The 15,315-nt window shown below is 43.5% G+C and overlaps 3 protein-coding genes across 3 annotated transcripts; 1 reads left to right on the top strand and 2 right to left on the bottom strand.

The window, feature by feature from the left end:
* Window positions 1-85: 85 nt before the first annotated feature.
* Window positions 86-8,274, bottom strand: LOC129591824 (RNA-binding protein Musashi homolog 2-like). The gene is made up of 14 exons (XM_055487651.1): window positions 7,673-8,274; window positions 5,459-5,748; window positions 4,910-4,940; window positions 4,733-4,824; window positions 4,565-4,649; window positions 4,443-4,493; window positions 4,132-4,230; window positions 4,022-4,070; window positions 3,747-3,829; window positions 3,513-3,645; window positions 3,347-3,436; window positions 2,954-3,028; window positions 1,129-1,583; window positions 86-524 (listed from the first exon to the last, which is right to left on the bottom strand). Exons 2-14 carry the CDS (start codon window positions 5,629-5,631, stop codon window positions 480-482), a joined length of 1,461 nt encoding a protein of 486 aa, XP_055343626.1. The 5' UTR covers window positions 5,632-5,748; window positions 7,673-8,274; the 3' UTR covers window positions 86-479.
* Window positions 8,275-9,160: 886 nt separating this feature from the next.
* LOC129591776 (uncharacterized) lies at window positions 9,161-12,904 on the bottom strand. The gene is made up of 10 exons (XM_055487579.1): window positions 12,769-12,904; window positions 11,786-11,840; window positions 11,531-11,663; window positions 11,332-11,471; window positions 10,873-11,038; window positions 10,695-10,804; window positions 10,486-10,629; window positions 10,285-10,422; window positions 10,050-10,219; window positions 9,161-9,655 (listed from the first exon to the last, which is right to left on the bottom strand). The coding sequence occupies exons 1-10, from the start codon at window positions 12,777-12,779 to the stop codon at window positions 9,511-9,513; spliced, it is 1,212 nt and encodes a 403-aa protein (XP_055343554.1). The 5' UTR covers window positions 12,780-12,904; the 3' UTR covers window positions 9,161-9,510.
* A 190-nt stretch (window positions 12,905-13,094) lies between these two features.
* LOC129591777 (uncharacterized) lies at window positions 13,095-15,127 on the top strand. The gene is made up of 4 exons (XM_055487581.1): window positions 13,095-13,528; window positions 13,921-14,004; window positions 14,062-14,425; window positions 14,811-15,127. The coding sequence occupies exons 1-4, from the start codon at window positions 13,214-13,216 to the stop codon at window positions 14,831-14,833; spliced, it is 786 nt and encodes a 261-aa protein (XP_055343556.1). The 5' UTR covers window positions 13,095-13,213; the 3' UTR covers window positions 14,834-15,127.
* The last annotated feature ends 188 nt before the right edge of the window (window positions 15,128-15,315 follow it).

The raw sequence follows: 15,315 nt of genomic DNA, 5'->3' as shown, positions 1-15,315 counted from the left end.
CTGATACGAATCCGGTAAATTAAGAAAAAGAAACCAAAAAATTAAGTAAAATTTTTAAAAAAATTTCTAGGACGACTGTAAAATTAGCGATGATTTAATCCCATTTTTTTCAACACGAGTACAGACAGACAGAATTACAGATACTTCGTACAGCACATGCAGCAACAATTAAACGAACACGCGGCAAAATCTACCTTGTTCTCTGTAAATAAATAACTCTGCATTCTGATCACGAAGGTTAGCACAGTTAACAACAATTTACGTGGACGAATATGATTTCTATCGAGACGGCAACAGAACACAACAAATCTCCGATCTGGCTGGCGAAAGTGCTATGCAGAAATAAATATGGCAGTTGACAACAAAGTACACGCTGTGATTTCCGGTGTGGCTTCCTGATGACGCGACGGCAAAATTGTGGATACGGACGGGGAGAACAAATGCACGCAGTGAGTGGTCAACAACTGACTCGGGTTGCTCTATGTGTAGCCGGAAGCGAAGGATGCGGCGCCGGGTAAAGTGACCTTTGGACAAATACAACAATCAATATATATGTATTTGTGCAAGCCGGCCAAACAAATTAACTACGAAATAATTGCCAGTTAATTAGAGTTGGGAAAAATGTCAGAGAAGTTAATTAGAATTCAGTTAGAAACTCTTACACTAAAATACCAGTCAGTTACAAATACAAACTACTCAGAAAACTTGAACACGAAATAAAATTTTCATTTTATCCATTTTTATTAAAGTACAATCTCGCAAGCGTGTTATTATTGATACACGACGTCTTCTCTATATTGCGAATAATATTTTCTTGACTAATACCAGAAAAAATATGATAATAACAATTAGAAAATAAATTCAAATTTGTAACAGTTAAATACAACCTAATTGCAACGTAATGAGAAATTTATTAAAAGGATGTACAGATTGTACTGTACAGTAAAATGAGCGAATTAAGAAACTGGCACCTGCATTAATGGCAGTAAGAGAGAAATTAATCAAATCAAGAACTTGTAATTTAATTTAATTGATTTGATTAATTATGTAAATTATAAGTTACTTATTTAATGTAAATTATAAATTTAATTTGTTAAAAGATAAATTGCTGGTGAACATTGAACAGACCCGGTTGAGGTGGGCGTGGTTGAGAGTATGGGCGTGGCCGGCGGTGCCGACGGTGCCGACGGGGCCGTGGTTGGCCGGTGGTCCATTGGGCTGGCTTCCGAAGGCCGGCCGCGTCCCGGCGGGCGGGAGGCTGCCGGTCGGCTCTTTTCCCTGCAGGCCGCGGGCCGCGTGGGCGGGATAGGCGCCTCCCGACGGCGACTGACCGAAGAGGCCGTCGGCGCCGGAGGGTGTCCGGTGCGGGGCGGTGCCGGTCGTCGGCTGGTTATTCTGCGGGGACGAGCGCGAGTGGCCGGCGGCCTGCGGAACGCGCTCCCGGGACGCTGCAGACGCTCCAGCCGCGCGGGCGGATGAGGCGGACGCCGATGCCGCGGAGGTGGCGGCGGAGGCGGTGTAGCCGCTGAGCGCGGCGCTGGTCAGCTGCTCCAGCAGCGACATCTCCTCCAGCCGCTTACTCACTGCACCGGAAATAACCGTTAAATAATTCTCTTAACGGCGTTCACTGCTTCATTCTTACACAGAAGATATGCCGACGAACATGCATTTGTACAATTATTATTATATCAGATTCTGTACTTTCATATACTATATAAAATTATCTACACTTACATACATTTAAATATACCCGCACGTCTCTATACATATGTATCTGTTATATCTATATTTACATATCTATATTATTATCATACATATATAGATATATCTGTTACGTCTCTATACATATATAACTGTTATATCTATATTTACATATCTATATATATCTGCTGTATCTGTATTTACATATAGATACACAACATATAGATACTAACTAACATATAGATACTAATTATTTACACATAGATACTAATTATTTACACATAGACATCGAAGAAACCTGGACACGTCGCTCAGCTTGCTGAAAATTCCAAACGCCGGACATATTCGTTTGTGGAAAATGGAAACTTCTTTTATCCTTTAGTGATAGAGACGTTGGGAGTATTTGGCCCCGCTTTTAGTGAACTGTTGCATTTCATGGGCCGTAAAATTCGAGACTTAACTGGAGAAGCGCGTTCTACTGCTTTCCTAAAGCAGCGTTTCAGCCTGGCCGTTGTTAAAGGAAATGCCACGGCTGTTTTGAGCACGTTGCCTTTTAACCCAAGACAAGATAGAGATTTTGGTTGTTTTTTTAATGTTTAAATTTTAACTTTCATGTAGTGCACCGGCGCTTGCGATTTTTGTTACTTTGGCGGCTATTGCCCATTAAACTTTTACACATAGATACTAATTATCTATATTTACATACATAATATACCCGCACGTCTCTATACATATATATCTGTTTTATCTATATTTACATATCTATATATTATCATACATATAAAATATATAGATATATCTGTTACGTCTCTATACATATATAACTGTTATATCTATATTTACATATCTATATATAAGTATCTGCTGTATCTGTATTTACATATAGATACACAACATATAGATACTAATTACCTACATATAGATACTAATTATTTACACATAGATACTAATTATCTATATTTGCATACATAATATACCCGCACGTCTCTATACATATATATCTGTTAAATATATATATCTGTATATACTATATAAGTAGCGCGCTAGCGCGACCGATACTTGTAAGTATATATTATTATCTGCACATATCTATATATCTATATATCACGTACATATATCTATATATCTGTACATGTATATATCTCTTATATACATCCGTTTTATATAATTTATAGAAGTACAGATATATAGAAGCTGATTACTTATTATGCGCGCAAAGGTCGCCATAAGGAAAATAATATAAATAGCTCACCTGAGTCCAGCCGGCCGGAATCGGTAGGACTACCGCCGCCCAAGGGCGGGTAAAAGCCTAAATACGCCGGCAAACCTGCAGTGTAGAGATAAATGGTCAAGTCACTGCAGATCAGTTACAGTAGCCGACAAAAACTGTCAAATCCCTGTTTATTTCGTTAATAATTTCAGGTTAACTACTTACTTATTTAATGATAATTTGTACAATATTTAAGTAAATCATTAAATAAATTTTATCAAAGGCTGATTACTACGTATTATAATTAGTAGTCGCTAGAATATCAATTACGATTAAAATTTACGATTTAGGTTTACGTTAAATTAGTCAGATAATTTTTAAATAATAAATTGTTAAACAAGTCTGATAAAGTGGAAGAGGAATGCGCGTCCCAACCTGGGAAGAAGGGCAGCATGCCGAAGCCGGGGTAGCCGGCGCCGAGCCGGCCGTATCCCGCCGCGCCGACGTCGTACGGCGGAAAGGGCACTGCCGACAGGTCAATGCAATTATCATAACACAGAAATGTGTAAAGGTCAACAGCCGTTTACATTCTTCTACGTACAGTAAGCGCCGGCCGCCGCGTTCCGGCCGGTCAGCGCGTGCAGCGGCAGGACGAAGCCCATGCCGGCGTTGGCCCGGTTGCGCAGATGCGCCGGCGCCAGGACTTCGCGCGGCTGCGCCTTCTTGCACTCCACCTGCGCAAGGTCATCGGCAAACATTAATACACTAAGTTTCACCGGCTAAATGATGTCAGTTGAACGCGGAGCTGTAAAATTCACGTTTTCCCCGCACTGACCATCTTCTGGTTGATCTCGTGGTAGTGGATGTCGCACACTTTGTCCACGGTCTCCTCGCTGGCGAAGTGCACGAAGCCGAAGCCTGCAAGATTAATTAATTATAAAATCCCAATAAATTAATTTTACAAGATTGGTAAATTACTTGCAAAAAATTAATACATTAATTATACAAAATAAAAACATCATCTGCACAAAATAGTACTGACATGTTATAAAGAAATGGCATAAGAATATATATGTTTGTTACACACATAATAATCAAAATGGATAGTACCTCGGTGCCGGCGTGTGTTCTTGTCAATCATGAGGACAGCATCTTCCACCTGTTAATTCCGTAATTAAGCGATACCCACAACAGAAGATTAAGTGCATTAGCGTGTGTACCGTGCCGAAAGTGGAGAAGTAGCTGCGCAGGTCGTCCGGCGTGGTGTTGGCCGGGAGGCCGCCGATGAAGGCCTTCTTCGTGCGCGTCACCACCGGCGTCTGCAGCGGCCATGCAGTTCAGTGAATACTCACAAATATAATGCCACATATAATATATTTCCACATAGCTATATCTATATATATATTCCAATAATTATAACAGACATATTATACGGATGACACATCTATGTATACGAAAAAGTAGCAAAAGTATTACAATGAGATATGTATACTCGTATATATAAGACGTAAAGGTCACCAGCTAGGCGTACCTTGGTGGCGCCGGCCGGACTCCGACGGGGCACGGCCACCTTCGGATCGATCTGTCCGCACCAAAACAACACTTCCAGTCAACTCATTTCCGGTCAGTTGTGATCTATATGTCACGTCTGACCTTCTTCCCGTCGACTTCGTGGTGGGCCATCTGCAGCACCTTGTTCACGTCGGCCGGATCCACAAAGGTCACGAATCCGAAACCCCTGCATTAGACACCGTCATTATATAGAACAACATTCCGTGTGACCTTGTATTGTACAGTATAGTACACATACGCGCTCATTACCGGGATTTGCGCGTCAGCGGCGTCTTCATGATGACGCACTCCTTCACCGGACCGAAGCGGCTAAAGTAATCCTTCAACGAGTCGCTGCTGGTCTGCACGTGCGCGTTAAAAACACAAATTAGCGTCGTTAATTCTGCAGTTCAGTTCAAGCAAGGCCCAACGCTGGACGCAACTTACCAGCCAATTTAGACCACCGACGAACATCTTCCTGCAATAAGACACCACGTGACACAATTCCCTTCCGTTCTCCCATTTCAGTTTCAAATCGCACTATAATTAATACACTAATCGTCATAGTTAAACATTTCGAAAAGAAACTGCTTTACGCTTTTGAAAAGAATAGTTATTAGAACAAACTACAGTTATGCAGTGGCAAGGTCATGCAGGATTGTTTGAAAAAACTGAAAAAGGTGGCATGTGTTTATATATACTCGTATATAGATATAACAGTATATATACGGTACATGTCTATAGGTACATTTAACGAATACTTTTAACTAATTGCAGCATGTAGACATTGTATAATTACTTGTTGTACTAACGATAAATATGCGTATATATCTATGTATGCACGCATATAAATAATGTACTAGATAATGTAAAATATACGCACTTGTATAGATATGCGATAATTATATATCTATATCTATATATGTATATCTATATGTGCGAATATTGTACATAATCTAGCGTGTACATACAGATACTATCTATATATTGACGTACCCAACGTCGGCCGCCGCATCTGGCGTGGACGGGAGGCTGGCGTCGGCGGCGTGGAGATGCATCTGCGGACTGCCGTTGCCGCTGCCGCTGACGGAGCCGTTGCGCTGCGGCTGCACGGACGCCGCGGCGGGACTGCCGGGAGCGGGAGCGGTGCCGGCGAAACTCTTGTCCATTCCCACTACTTCAACTGGACACTGCCCGCCTCCTCCGGCCACTCATCTACAGTATTATGCAGCTAGCGCCACGGTATACCATGGGCGTTGCAGTTGTCAGTGACCTATCGGTTGGCGCTGCAAATAAATGCAATTACATAATGTGTATATGTGGACAGTGGGACTGTAGGTACTTCCGGTCTGCAGTACGAGAACACACGCAGGTCCGATCCGTGTTATCATCACCATTCACCATAATTAACTGGACTATGATCACACCGATTCACACGTACATCATCCTTACATTGCTTACTGGTTAATGCGAGTACTCTAATAATAATAATGATTATTACGATGGTGAATTTTGACTTGGGAATACAGTCCATAATATTAATTTAATGCTATTACTGTAAGTACTTGATAATTATTTCAACTTGTGTGTGTTTTGATTCGGCAATAGCCAGTACCCATACAAATACGTCCGCGCGGATTGGAACTAATTACTTTTAACCCAAGAGAAGATCGAGATTTCGGTTGTTTTTTAAAGTTTAAATTTGAACTATCAAGTAGTGTACCGGCGCCTTGCAATCATTGTTATCTTGGCGGCCACGATTAACACTCTTCGTAAAATAATCGAGTTTATACATTTGGAATGACACCTGAAATCGCTAGCGGCGTTGGAAAATCCATGAATTTGTTTCCCACGACGCAGGCAAACGTATTAATGGGGAAACTTATTAATATCATTATTATTTTCTGTGACATATATAATATTATGTACATGAAATGGAAAGTGGAATTTGAATGAAAGGGCAGCAGAAGTGATAGTAAATCACTGGTATACAGCTGCCGAGCGATAGCGTGCGGCGGAAATGCCGATGGCAGTACAGCCGTACTAGTGGGTGGCATTGAGCCGACAAACAGCAGTACTTGTACAGAATGTCTGTATGCGGGGAACATACTCTGTAATTGTTATGCACTGCTTTTTAATACGTATACCGGTTCCGCCGGTACGGCAGCGGGCTCAGGCCCAGCGAGAAGCGCTGTTGCACGGTTCTACAGCGGCGTAGGCTCACTAGGCTGCTCGTAGCAGGCAGCTCCACATGCACAGCCCGTCCGCACAACGAGCAGACTGCCGGTCGGCAACGTAGGCCCAAATGTTGCCGACTGCACCCTGTCCGCACTGACACGCTGTAACACACCCTTCTGCTTCACACCAGTACATGTACCAGTGTTTACTGTGTGCACTGCAAGTCAGGACTTCGGATGCGCGATCAGTACTTGTATAGCATTTTATATAACACCGGTAATTTAATATTATCTATATATATATATGTCGTACAATATATCTATATTGTATGCGCTGACGATGACGATATTGCAGTACAGTACAGTACGTATAACATGCACTGGTATGTTCACTAGATGTAATGTATAATAAATAATTAATTTTACCGATCGGGAATGATTTGTGCCCGATGTTGTTTCTCTTGGCAGCTTTGCTGTGGTCTTGTTTATACGAAATTACAAACCATTAAATGGTTTGTAATGTCAGTATTTGTATTGTTTTTTTACAGTACCGTACATTTAACTCTCTATAGTAAAATTATTTTTTGTAATATCAAATTTTGATATTACAAAAAAAAATTTTACTATAGAAGAGTTGAATGTACGGTACTGTATAATTATAATATTGTCGCTTCCGGTGTGAGTAGTACGTACAGCACGTACTACTACTATCTATATACAACGCTACTAAGTCTTAGGGTATCTGCGTACATAATATGCGGAACTACTGGCAGTATAGGGCATAAATTAAACTACTGCTCGGTGTACATTGTACAATACTCAGTTTGCTGTGGCGGCCGCGGGAGCAGTGTTCGGCATCGGTTGACGCAGCAGCAGCAGCAGCTGGGCGAGCCAGATCGCGAGCGCGACATAGCAGCTGCATGCAGCGTTCAACGTTGCGCAGGCCCAGCTCCCGCCGGTACCTGCCTAGCGTCTAACGTTGACGTATATCCATGTACACTATACTCTTATACCGTTTAGTCTGTCAGCCTACCTTTTTACCGTCGCGTCCCGCAAAACGGATCAGCTTCTGCCTGCAGGATATATATCTTATTATCTTATTGCCTCCGCTCGTCCGCTCCCTTAATTTAAATCCCCGGCCCCGTCCGCTCATGCAGCGGAATGCGGTCTTGCATGTAGAAATGATATTCAACGTCCGTAATAATTAGCTGTACTTGCGACGGTGATTAATTAATCGCGGCTACTTTACACGACAATATCGCTATCCCGCTAATCGACAATCCCGCCGAAGGAAAATAATAACAGAAAATAACTAACGCCGCTACCAAACCGCTGCGACTTGCAAACCTCCCAAGGATAAGAAACGTAATTACGATCGGGCTCCGCAGACAGATTAGAAGAAGTGTTATACGTCGACTGCTATAGCGCGATGCCGCAAGATGCGAATAAATGGAATAATATATTATTAGATAGTAAAATGGCATATAATTATAATTAATGTACAATGCACAAGATAAATGACGGGCCTAGCTAATTTGACGAACTAGCGCGACTAGCTAAAATAAGCTGTATAGCACTACGCAGATAAGATTAGCAGATACTAATAGTACTACAAAAACACAAACTAACCTCGCACACCGCTGCAACTACTGTAGAATATACAAAACATACGATATAAACGCCGCGCGGAGTAGGGGTACATCGCAGTGTACACATGTACGGTACGTGCGTAGTTCCACCGGCGACCCATCTGTATTCGGTACAGGCTACAATGCACACATCCTTCCCGCTGACGTCGACAGATTATTCATTTGTACGCTTCCGGCGCCCGCATAGACTCTTATTTCTTAACCAGTACTGTACTGGCTACATTCAGGCCACTGCCAGTGTAGTGAGCCGCCGTTTTCCGCTTGGTACACTTGATGTCATCTTACAAACATGATATTAAATTTTATTAATGGGTAACACACAATACCGGTATCTGGTGTTGATACAACTCGATAGTAATATGTAGAGTAATGTAATGAAACAAACAAATTGGGACATGTTTTATTAACTGTCCATGTATACTGTCAATGCATGATACATGTACAATATTTTTACGTGTTAATTATTGAAAATTCCTGTATCTATATCCCATTGTACAGTTGGTTGTAAACTACACTAGCTTTTTCTTACAGTAGTGTATCTAACAAAACATGTACTGCATTCATATTGTATTGTACACACAAACTACACTTGCATACAGATAATATTATTATTGTGTACCTTGCACATTACAGTCACCGAATGAATTCCTGATATTTTGTCCATACAAGAAGCTGCGACGCATTCGAGTAGCGGTGGCAGTAGCGTACCGCCGGTTCATGTATCGACTGAATTCTCACTGAGATTAATATCATTACAACATAACTATTATTTAATTTATTTAAAAAATTCAATGTATTCATTACGAGCTGTGACTTGTTCGTCAAACCGCCGCTAATTAAGTAACTAGGGTACCAATCGAGCCCCGCCTGCGCAAAATGCCTTGTGTTTTTAATGTTAAGTGAATAATAACAAGCCAAGCACGGAACAGCAGCAACAGCGGGGATGCAGGCAAAAAAGAAAAGAAACATTAGGAAAATACAAATGACCACCACGAGGATCGCGCCGCCACTGTCGCGTGCACGCCGCGCCACTGACACTAAATTAAGGTACCCGTCATCAAAAAAAGAAGAAAATTACCAAGAAACGTTAAACCATGCGTCTGTCTGTCTGACGGCCGCGTCATCAACGCCACCCGCCAAAAAACACACATCCGCAACGCCGAACCGCCTCATCGTCCAGTCAGGGAGCCAACCGTCTCTCTCTCTCTCAAGGAAAGTCAGATCACAGCAAATCGGCAATGTTGCTGGGCATCTCCTCGATCTTGGTGTTGTAGTACTGCTCGATATCCTTCAGCAGACGGAAGTCGTCTTTGGTGACAAAGTTGATGGCGCAGCCCTTGCGCCCGAAACGCCCACCACGACCGATACTACAACACAACGACACCGTCAGTTAACACGAGCGAAGTAAGAAACATCGGCTCCACAACACAATTCACAGCAATACAATACACAGCATTAACTAAATGATTAAATTAACATTCCATCACTACACTTCAATCAACAACTAACAACGCACTGTATGAGTAAATAATTTATCATTAAATTACAACTCATGTACTTTTTAAATAAAAATAAGGAACCAATCCCAATCAATTAATGCAGTAACATGTTAACCGTATTAAACGTTCAAATTTTAAAATAATGCATACAGCATCAATTAATCAAGAATAAATGGAATTTATAACGAATTAAATTTAAATTAAAATCAGAATTCAATGAAAAATTTCATCAGTCAACGCAGGCGTGTTTCTTCCGGCTTACCGATGAATGTAGTTCTCGCGGTTGTTGGGCAGATCGTAGTTGATGACCAGGCTGACCTGCTGGACGTCAATGCCGCGGGCCAGCAGGTCCGTGGTGATGAGGACGCGGCTGGATCCGCTGCGGAACTCGCGCATGATCACCTCCCGCTCCGCCTGGCTCATGTCCGCGTGCTGCCAACCACAATGCGTCCTTCACTAGTTCTTCTTCGCAATTATGACGCCCACCAAGCGCTTACCATGCTGCTGACCGTGTGGTCCTTGGCGCCCATCTGCTTAGTGAGGAAGTCCACCTTTCGCCGAGTATTACAAAAGATAATACTCTGAGCAATGGAGACGGTCGAGTACAAATCACACAGCGTCTCAAACTTCCAGTCCTACAACACCCAACACAACTGCTCGATTAACAACAAACCAATCATCAAAAAATGCCAGCGTACCTCGCGGTCGACGTTGATGAAGAACTGACGGATACCCTCCAGCGTCAGCTCCTCCTTCTTCACCAAGATGCGAATGGGATCGCGCATGAAGCTCTTCGTCACCTCCAGCACTTCCGGTGGCATGGTGGCACTCAGCAACACCACCTACAACCCAACATGTTAACCAATCGTAGAAAACACCAACGACAGCTTAATAAAGAACTCTGTACCTGGACGTTTCCGGGAAGATTCTTGAAAACGTCATAAATCTGCTCTTTGAAGCCGCGTGATAACATTTCATCCGCCTCATCCAGGACGAACATCTTCAGAGCGTTGACGCCTGCGCAAGTAAACAACGAAACCAATGGAAAACAGCAGCGCTGGAAGACGGCAAGTGATCCGACTTACGCAGCGCTCTCCGTGAGATCATGTCGTAGACGCGACCGGGCGTGCCCACCACCACGTGCTGGCCCTTGTCCAGCTTCACCACGTCGTTCTGCACGTTGGTGCCGCCGATGCAGGCGTGACACTGCACGCCCAGGTAGTCGCCCAGCGCCAGTACCACCTTCTGGATCTGCAAGATGAAAAGGCACAACGTTAGTTTTTTTGCCAATAATTTCTACAGATTTTGCCAATTATTTCCAATTTATTTTTCCTAAATTTCGCCAGTCATTTGTGCATTATTCTTACAACCATTGCCAGCTATCTGTCAATTAGTTCCATAAATTTAGCCAAATATTTCATATTTGTCAATTAGTTTCATAAATTTAGCCAATTATTTGTAAAATGCTAGCTAGATTTACGAAGACAATTTGTAAGAAAATGGCAGTTTGATCAGTTGAGAAATTACACATGAAAGATACTAACCTGCTGCGCGAGTTCTCTGGTGGGGGCCAGCACCATGGCCTGGCACTCCGGGTTGGCCGTGTCAATGTTCTGAAGGATGGAGATGGCGAACGTGGCCGTCTTGCCCGTCCCGGACTGGGCCTGTGCGATCACGTCGCGTCCTGTGCAAAGCAAACAGGCTAGACAAGCAGCGCGCCAACCAGGAGCGAGCCGCACGCACCTTTCAAGCAGGGCATGATGGCCCGCTGCTGAATGGCCGAGGGCTTCTCGAAACCGTACGCGTACACGCCGCGCAGCAGATTCTGCTTCAGCTGCATGTCGTCGAACGTCTCCGTAACCTCGTTCCAGTTGGACTGCGATTTTACAATTGCACCGTTACAAATTAAAATGGAAAATACATCTATTTTCTGATACAATATTTGCAATCATAAAATTAATTTTTATTACAATTAAAAAATAAAATAATCCGACTTACTTCAATGATCTGATCGCCATCGCGCGTGATTAAGTTTCCTTCAGGGGTTTGTTCCCTGCAAAGCACAAAAATCTCTATTAGCACTCCACCCGCGAAATAACACTGAAGAACCGCTAATTCTGATTCCAGCAAAGCGGATCGTGAACAACGAAATTTTGCAAGCGGCCATTGCGCAAGCTACACACACAGCAGGCTGTCAGCAGCGCTACGAGCGCGATAATATACACTCCCTGTTGGTTATACAGTTAACGCAGCACGCAGCTACAGGGAAATGCGCCTCATCAGCCATGCACAGCCCATGCAACTTCAAGGATGTGGATTTTGAAGTATAAGTAAATTTTGCATAAAAAAGTCAAAGATAGAGCGTATCTTATCAAAAAGAAGAAAGTGGTATCAAGTCCAAAGAATGATCGAGGAAAAGGCGATAAGATTTTCTGAAACTACCGGGCCATTCAGCGTTTAGAGTGAAACACAGTAGCAATTTGATCAGCTCCACATTTCACAGCACAAGTCAAAGCGAGAAAAGATGCAAACTAGAAAGCTTTTGTACGTTTCCAAAAATATCAATATCAAAAATTAAACAACACATGAAGTAGCATTATCACCTAAATTACACCATAGCAATTTACGGTTAACAACCATTTTATTAATTTTTTATTATTTTCACGAAAAAAGCTGCACTAAGTTTTTCAATGCCTATTTTTCCCCAGACAATCACGGCTAGGAAACTCCCTGAGTGGACATTTAGCTGGCACATCAAGCAAGCAAGAAGTGCAAAGTCTTCAAAAAACATTCAGTAAGAGAGAAGACGATCCAGGTAAGGATGAAAGAGAATAAAAACCATGGCGACCGGCTGCACTCTGCCAGTCTGTCTGCAGGGTTCGCCCTCGTTCCACGCGCGATCTGCCGTGCAGAACACCACAATTCTCCCCGTTCCACACTCAATTCCTAACGCAGAACATTCATAAATTACCGACACTTACTGTTTGGCCATTGTCGATGTGAACAAAATGGGTAAATACGGGAAGTACTCGAAAAAGCTTCAAGTTGCAGATTTTGTGGAACCGAAAATCGGTAAAGAATCGACGCTTGCGAAAGTCTACGGATCAGTCATTCCGCCGCTTCACAGTTCACAGACTCACACTCGAGCCAGGCCACGAGTAAGTGGGCGGAGTTAATGCGGTCTGGGGGCCAATCACAATTCGCGTAACACTCCACTGCTACGGTTACCGTTACGTGAATTGTGGACACCGTACGCATTACGCCGTAAGCGTAGTACGTAACGTACGCCTCCGTAACGCCGCTCCGCATGCGCCTCCATTTAATCTGCGGAAATTTTCCTTTTCCTGTTTGCGCTGCGTAATTCCCGATTTCTGTTCGGATTTTCGGATACATAACTTCCCGTAGATTATTTTTCTACTGCTAAAAATGGTCGTGTTAGCCAGCGATTCGACGCGCGATGACGCAGCCAAGAAGTCCTTGATCGAGAAGGAATTGGGCGGTCGCGGTGATACGGAAGAATCAGGTGCCAATGCTGATGAAGAATCCTCCGAGTCGGATGACGACGTCCCTGCTCTGGAGGAGAACGAGGCTGCTGAGGGCAGTGGGGCCGCGGGTGCGGGCCGCAAGGGAGCAGAAGCAGCGGCGGCCGGGGAAGGCAACCTTGATCTGTCTGGGGCGGGGAATGTGCACATCGGCAAGCAGAGCCGCGGGGAGAAAAAGGCCCGCAAGGTTCTTCTCAAGGTAATTGCAGCGCAACCGCGCGGATTCCGGTTCGGCTGTGGCACATTGACTTTAGTGCCGACTGGGCTTTTCTGTGGTGCGATTTGTTAGAAACGGCAAACATTTTGGCAGTCGGAAGTGTTGTTTTTGCGAAATCTGCTTCCCTTCCTGTGGTAGATAGAATTTTATTTACTGCGATTTTTTCTTTTCCTAATAAACTGAAACCTTAAATTTTAAATGTTTTGGGAAATAAAAATAGCGGGTTAAATTTTAATGGTAAATCGTGAATTTGCTGTGCGGCAAGTAGTGATTTTATTACGTAATTTAAATTTTTGTTTGAATTTAAATGATTAAATCGTTCAGTTCTTGGAATCCGATGAATCAACATGTGATTTAATTTTGTGATTTTGCAGCTGGGATTGAAGCCCGTCCCCGGAGTGACCAAAGTGACAATCCGCAAATCGAAGAACATTCTCTTCGTGATTCACAATCCCGATGTAAGTCGTCATTTTCTCTTTGCACTGTAATTCGGACGTCATTTTACGTGGTTGCAGGTGTACCGGCACCCCGGGTCGGACCACTACATCATCTTCGGGGAGGCGAAGATCGAGGACATGGGCCACCAGGCCTCCCTGCAGTCGCTGGAGCGCCTGCGCAACACCGCCGACTTCGGCGGGGACGAGCGCAAGGGCCTGGACGTGGGCGGCCCCGGCGGCGACAAGGGCGAGGGCAGTAAGGAGGGCGGCGGCCCCGGCGGCGCCACCACCAAGATCGAGGAGTCGGACGACGAGGCCGGCGTGGAGCCGGACGAGACGGGCCTGGACTCGGGCGACATCAACCTGGTCATGACGCAGGCCGGCGTCAAGCGCTCCCGCGCCGTCAAAGCCCTCAAGCGCAACGACGGCGACATCGTCAACGGTAGGCTTGAAGTTGGAACTGCCTTCTAACGTTTCACATTTCCACCTTCCAGTCAAATCAGTTTAAAATTAAACGGTGGATTTTTTAAACTATTATTCAATAGAATTTCAAATTGCGAAGTGATCAAAGCGGTTACCGGTTTAATGAAATTTTGAAAATTCCCGTTAATATTTTATAAAAATGCTTTGTTCCTGATATAAAATATTCGGAACATCAGTTTGAATATTCGTAATTGTTTTTATCGATTTCGTTTAAATCATAAAATGGGATAAATTTTGAATTGATAGGGTTTGATTTTCAGCCCTTTTCCACAGTTTTTAATGTGTACTGCTTCTCCGGTCACGTTTGTAATTGTTTATCCTGACCGCGGTTGCTTTGGTTGCAGCGATAATGGAGCTGACGATGTGAGGAGCGCGGGACGGGGTTCTTCCTTTTGTGCTGTGCTCCGTGCATCCTCCTCTCTGACGACGCCGGTTGCTGCCCGCCAAATTGCCCGCTGCGGGCGCTGTTTGTACAACTAACTTCTCTTTTGACTTTTTTTCACGGGGACGCAGTCTTGTGGTCATGTTGTGCATGGGCACGGATAGTTTACGTTTTATTGTTGATTTCTGCTCTTTAACGGATTATTCAGTGTCCCTCAAGCGAATGGCATGACGTGTTTTGACGGGGTACAAAGTGATAACAATATCGGTTCGAGCGCTGCATCGTGTTTCGTTCAAACAGTATTATTCTCAAATTTTTGTATGATAAAATTACAACTTAGTCAAACTTTTATTCATAAAAATCTAAAAACACGTAAATTATAAATAAAGTTTTTAGAAAATTATGCCAGTAATTAGACTAAATTAAATAACTACAATAATTATTCGCTTACACAAATTATTTATTAA

This window comes from Paramacrobiotus metropolitanus, unplaced genomic scaffold, assembly GCF_019649055.1.
Source record: "Paramacrobiotus metropolitanus isolate TYO unplaced genomic scaffold, Prichtersi_v1.0 Parri_scaffold0000048, whole genome shotgun sequence".
NCBI classification, from domain to species: Eukaryota; Metazoa; Tardigrada; class Eutardigrada; order Parachela; family Macrobiotidae; genus Paramacrobiotus; species Paramacrobiotus metropolitanus.
Note: the sequence above shows the minus strand (reverse complement) of the source record. Positions and strands in the feature narration are given on the sequence as shown.

What these genes read in the sequence shown, in the direction of transcription:
- LOC129591824 (XM_055487651.1), bottom strand. Translation starts at nt 5,631, where the DNA reads ATGGACAAGAGTTTCGCCGGCACCGCTCCCGCTCCCGGCAGTCCCGCC. An exon ending in ACGAGATCAACCAGAAGATG is followed by an intron (nt 3,646 to 3,746) that starts GTCAGTGCGGGG and finishes GACCTTGCGCAG; the next exon opens with GTGGAGTGCAAGAAGGCGCA. An exon ending in CGCGGCGGCCGGCGCTTACT is followed by an intron (nt 3,437 to 3,512) that starts GTACGTAGAAGA and finishes ACCTGTCGGCAG; the next exon opens with TGCCCTTTCCGCCGTACGAC.
- LOC129591776 (XM_055487579.1), bottom strand. An exon ending in TCATCAACGTCGACCGCGAG is followed by an intron (nt 10,423 to 10,485) that starts GTACGCTGGCAT and finishes TGGGTGTTGTAG; the next exon opens with GACTGGAAGTTTGAGACGCT. An exon ending in CGCGAGAACTACATTCATCG is followed by an intron (nt 9,656 to 10,049) that starts GTAAGCCGGAAG and finishes GTTGTGTTGTAG; the next exon opens with TATCGGTCGTGGTGGGCGTT.
- LOC129591777 (XM_055487581.1), top strand. Translation starts at nt 13,214, where the DNA reads ATGGTCGTGTTAGCCAGCGATTCGACGCGCGATGACGCAGCCAAGAAG. An exon ending in CCCGCAAGGTTCTTCTCAAG is followed by an intron (nt 13,529 to 13,920) that starts GTAATTGCAGCG and finishes GTGATTTTGCAG; the next exon opens with CTGGGATTGAAGCCCGTCCC. An exon ending in CGACGGCGACATCGTCAACG is followed by an intron (nt 14,426 to 14,810) that starts GTAGGCTTGAAG and finishes CTTTGGTTGCAG; the next exon opens with CGATAATGGAGCTGACGATG.